The sequence below is a fragment of the Sus scrofa genome, chromosome 2 (genome assembly GCF_000003025.6).
Source record: "Sus scrofa isolate TJ Tabasco breed Duroc chromosome 2, Sscrofa11.1, whole genome shotgun sequence".
Classification (NCBI taxonomy): domain Eukaryota; kingdom Metazoa; phylum Chordata; class Mammalia; order Artiodactyla; family Suidae; genus Sus; species Sus scrofa.
The window spans coordinates 71,431,833-71,436,835 of record NC_010444.4 but is presented as its reverse complement, the minus strand read 5'-3'; the positions used below and the strand labels follow the sequence as shown (position 1 = coordinate 71,436,835).

Below are 5,003 nucleotides of genomic sequence, written 5' to 3'. Positions count from 1 at the left end.
CATCCTTCCTGCATCCCTCAATTGTGTCCCTGGTGACATTGTCCCTCTGCCAGCTAGACCATAAAGGAGGTCCCCAGGGGTAGGGAGGGGGTCTGACTCATTCCTGTGTTCCCAGTCCCTGCAGCCCTCCTGGCCCAATGCAGTTTACTCACTGGGTTTGGGGGCATCACAGGCCCCTGAGGTCACTTAGAGAGCTCAGGGTCACTCAGAGGGGTTACATCAGGTTTTCTGAGGTAAAGCTGAGACCAGCTAACCAGAGCAGGGAGCCAAGATTCATTTCTCATTTATTGATGCTCCCTAGGGCTGTGAAGAAAGCTCACAAAATCTCTATCTTTGAGGCCCCCCTTCTGGGGTAAAAAGCAAGCAAACCAAACAGCTCCATCCCTGAGGTGACTGACCTTGGTTAGGGAGGGTGATGGGGCCAGATCACAGGGCAGAGGAGCTCAGATTTTGGAGCGAATGTAGATACATTAGGCTCATGGGGTGAGGGGATGCAGCGGGGTTGGAGCTGAGGTCCAGTTATTGGCCTAGGCTCTGGGTGAAGGGGTGTTTTTGCTGGAAGCAGTGGGAGGGATTATAGTGGTGGGCGGAGCCAGGGCAGTAAGCAGCTCAGGCGATTGGACAAGTGCCAGTGGGCTTGGCTCTGGGGCACTGGGCTAGGTCAGCAGTTGTGCCTCTTCTCGCAGATCCAGCTGTCGTCTTTGCTGTTGCACGGTGCGTCATTCCACATCCCCGTCCGTAGCATCATGATGCAGTCCTCGCGCCCCAGAGAGTCATTGGGTTCCCCCAGATTCCAGTGGCTGCAGTGGTTTGGTGGGGGTGTTGCTGAGAGTCTAGGCTGAGGATGGCCCTGGAATCCAGCCTTCCCCTCTGGGATCTAACCCATATATTGCTTGTATCTAACCTAGACATCTCGAGGGTCTAACCTAAGCACGCACCTGGGATATAACTTTTTAACCGCAGAATTTAGAAAGTTCCTGGGGTCCAGCCCCTTCCTCCCTAAGGAGGCCCTGAGATCTAGCCGAAGTCCTTCTCCTCGGATCCGAACTGTCAGCCTTCCCAAGTCCCTTCCCTCACCTGAAGCTGAGTGGGACTCCATCCACCCACTGGTAGCTCTGGATTTTGCGCGCCCTGCGCACAGCCCTCAGGCCCAGCCAGTAGCCGCGGCCGGCAGTATTCCGACTCAGGAAGCCCTGGGCGGGAAGATAGATAAATCTGTCCCGCCCCGTCCCCATCACCTCCCCCGCCACCCACCTCAAGTAAACACCTGCTACCCCCCCACCTCCCATCTCCATCAGACTGCCTGCACTGCGCACCTGCTCCTCCAGGCCCCCAACAATCACCAGGTGCGCGCCCGCACCCTCGCAGTGGCTCTGAGCCTCCACCCACGTGGCCCCTTGCGCCGAGAAAAAGTAACAAGAGCCCTGGAATGGCAGCCACGACTTGGGGCACTGCTCGCAGGAGCCTGCAGGGTGGGGAAGGTTAAAGAGGTGATTTGCTCTCAAGTGGAGCAGACGGAGAGGATTGGGGAGGGGGGTTTTGGACCCCGGGCCCAGGGATGGAGGCACTGAGATCAGGCCAAAGTCAAAAACCGAGCCAGGGGGCTCAAGGAAGGCGAGACGCAAGAGCAGGGTCCGCTTTGCTCTCCCTTCTCCCTCTTTGGGATCTTGCTCACTGTTCTGGAACCGGACTCTCTCCAGCTCCCGGAAGAGCTCACTGCGGATGTTCTCACGGTCCCTACCGGCTTCAGCCAAGCCCTGGGTCACTGTAAGGTAAAAGGAGTCCAGATTATAGCTCGGGTCAGGGTCAGGGTCAGGAGTAGAGTCATGATTGAGTAACGTCAGCATCAAGTCTGTGGTCAGTGCCAAGGCCAAGAACTGTTATGGTTGGGTGGAGTCCCGCTGTGGTTGAGGTTAGCATTTGTAGTCAAGGTCAGAGTCCAGCGGTCAGGTTCAAGATGGGGGACACGATTGGGGTCAATGGTGAGGATCACAGGATAGGTGAGGGTCACAGAAGGGTCCAGAGAGGAATCAAGGGTCGGATCGTGGAAATGTCCCGTCCTCACCGCGCTCGCTCAGTTCCTTCAGGGCGCTCTCCTGCTCCAACAGCTTCGCCTTTGCCTCTCCAAGCTGGGTGTGCACCGTCTGCAGCTGCGCCTGCACCCCCAGGCCTGGGAAAGGGGGGAAGGACGGGGACGGGACGTGAGACCAGCCTCCTCGCTCCCTCTCGCTGCCTCCAATCCCGGCCGCAAGCCCCGCCCCCTCGGCCCACCAATCTCACAGCAGCTGTTGCAGGCTCGGACCTCCTCCTTCAAGACCTTCAGAGTCGCCGTCTGCTTCGAGGCTGGAACGATCCCCCATCCGTCCCCCACACACTGCCAGGTCACCCTCAGGGACCCTCGGGATACCCTGCCCCACTCCGGGGCCAACCCCGCGGACTGAGGGATCGCCACCCACCCACCCACTACTCGGACGCCAGGGTCCAAGACCTTACCGTCCCGGAACTCCGGGGAACCCAAGAGTCCCTGTTCTATGCATACCGTTTGTCCTCAGTAGATCCTGGTGGCCAAGCAGCGCCCCGCGCTCTGTGGAGGCTGCGAAGAGGAAACTCGGGAACTCTCCCCTAGCCCGAGGTGTGTGTGACCCGGGTCAAGAGACGCACAGAGGGGCGCCCATGGCGAGTGAGGTGCCCTCACACCGACAGGAGACACATCCATGCACACACGTGAGTGTGCACGCTCAGTTCACACGCGTTCACACTCAGACCCAGGCAGGGCCCTGGGACCCTGGCTGGTGTGCCATGGGGCAGAGGAAAGTTCTGTGTCCCCAGGGGGGCTAGACCCAGCCTCCCCGGTCATTTGGTCACTCACCCTTGGAAAATAGGATGCTCAGAACGAGGGCCCACAGGACTGTGACGACCACCAGACCAAAGGCCAGGAGGAGGGATCTCTGTCCCCAGTGTCCCCAGTGCCCTGGGAGAACACGGATGGACTCCTGAGGCCTTCCTGTACCAGGACCACCTTGCCTCTCTGAGCTCTGAGGATGGAGCCCTCGATGCTTAGGTTCCTCCCAAGAAACTGATATTAAGAGGTACAGTAACTTGCCCATTGTCCCTAAGTGGCAGACTTGGAATTTGAATCTAGGTCCAACTGGCTCTAGTGCCTGTGGTGTCTCTCCTGAGTCCACTACTTAAGCCCTCTCTTGGCTGTTCCCCTCCATTCCCCCATCAAACCCCAAACCACTGGCCAGAGAGGGGCCCAAAAGGCCTTGGGAGGTGGCCTACTGCTCCTACCTCCAGGGACCTCCTCCAGCTTGTTGTCCCACTTGCTGTACCCGGCAGTGTCCATGGTAAGCAGGTGCCCTGCTCTGGGCATAGATATAAATGAAGCCGCATTCCTCCCCCCCAGCTTACACTCCCTCTTCCTTCCTTCCTATCCTGTGTCTCAGTTCCTGGTGCTGGGAACCCACTGACCAATCACAGTGATGGGTGGCTGGAGTAAGGGTGGGGTGAGGCAGGGAAGTGGGGAGTTGAGGGGGGTTAAGGAAGGGTAGAGAGAGTTGGCAGGTGGGAAGTGATGGGGTTAAGGAAGGATAGAGGGAGCGTGAGGTGGTAAGTGAAGCTGTGTGTGTGTGTGTGTGTGTGTGTGCACACGCTCAAGCACAGGCACACTTCCAGCCTCCCTGGCCTGGTTGCTGTAGCAGCATCTCCAGGCCACTCATCCTGGCTCCAGCCATCATCAGGCACACACTCCAGGGACACCTTCAGGCTGTGCTGTGTCTCCACTCTGGAGCTTCGTCAATATCTCTTATAGGTGTGGCATTGGCCTTGCTCCTGAGAGGGACAGGCTAAACTTGGCCAAGTTCTGATCCCTCCTAGATGGGCCCTGAGAAAGCCCCCTCAGGCCCCCCCACACCAGCTGCTCTCCCCTCCTCAACTCCCCAGCAAGTCCCTGTCAGAAGGTGTATCTGGCCCTGACCTTTGTTCAATCCTCTTCGGCCAGAATGGAGAAGACAGATGATTGTTGAACGATGGTCAGCTAAGCTTCCAGACTTTACTGTTCAGTGGGTGTGTACTGTGTCCATATGCACTCTTCTAGAAGCATCTGCTTTTCTTCTCTGTGCAAAGGGGGACAGTGACAGGGCATCCCTCCAAGGGATGTTGCGATAAAGAAACCAGGTGATGGGAGTTCCCTGGAGGCTCATAGGGTTAAGGATCCGGTGTTGTCACTGCTGTGGCTCTGGTTACTGCTATGGTGTGGGTTCAGTCCCCAGCCTGGGAACTTATGCATGACGCCGGCTCAGCCAACAAAGAAAGGAAAGCAAGTCAAGTTAGAGAAAGTCTCTGGAGCCCCAGGCTGGGGTAGTGACCAGTAGGTAGGGCGGCCAAGATGGGCCTCGTTGAGAAGGAAAAATGTTATTTTTGTGTGGAACACTTCCTGCATCTCAGCCACTTTGTAGATGCATACACACACCCCCAACTTCTTGTCTTCTCAACAACCCTCAGAAATAAACCACATCCACTTTATGTTCATTTTTTTCTCTTTTTCTTTTTTTTCTTTTCTTTTTAGGGCTACACCCACAGCATATGGAGGTTCCCAGGCTAGGGGTCTAATCGGAGCTGTAGCCACCAGCCTATGCCAGAGGCACAGCAACGCAAGATCCAAGCCACATCTGCGACCTACACCACAGCTCACAGCGACACCAGATCCTTAACCCACTGAGCGAGGCAAGGGATCAAACCCGCAACCTCATGGTTCCTAGTTGGATTCATTTCCGCTGTGCCATGACATGAACTCCATGTTCAAAAGTTTTATTTGATGCCTATTCTCCCACCTTGTTTCAGGAAGGAATGAGAGAGCCATAAATGACAAAATAAAATGAAAAGATGAGAGTTGTTTTTTTTAAAGAAGGCAAAAAGTGGTAAGGGCCAGGAGTAAGGAGCTCCATTTATCGAGAGCTTGGCATTTTGGTCTGAATTTTGCTCAGCTCCTTACTTTGTTGCAG

At 56.2% G+C, this 5,003-nt stretch overlaps 1 protein-coding gene across 2 annotated transcripts; it reads right to left on the bottom strand.

Moving 5' to 3' along the window:
• CLEC4G (C-type lectin domain family 4 member G) lies at window positions 266-3,430 on the bottom strand. 2 transcript variants are annotated; one of them, NM_001144117.1, is made up of 9 exons: window positions 3,292-3,374; window positions 2,870-2,971; window positions 2,540-2,593; window positions 2,281-2,343; window positions 2,066-2,170; window positions 1,676-1,765; window positions 1,317-1,465; window positions 1,078-1,193; window positions 654-800 (listed from the first exon to the last, which is right to left on the bottom strand). In NM_001144117.1, the coding sequence occupies exons 1-9, from the start codon at window positions 3,344-3,346 to the stop codon at window positions 662-664; spliced, it is 873 nt and encodes a 290-aa protein (NP_001137589.1). In that variant the 5' UTR covers window positions 3,347-3,374; the 3' UTR covers window positions 654-661. The 2 variants fall into 2 exon arrangements, with proteins under 2 accessions (XP_020932835.1, NP_001137589.1); XM_021077176.1 differs by having other exon boundaries at window positions 266-800; window positions 1,317-1,765; window positions 3,292-3,430.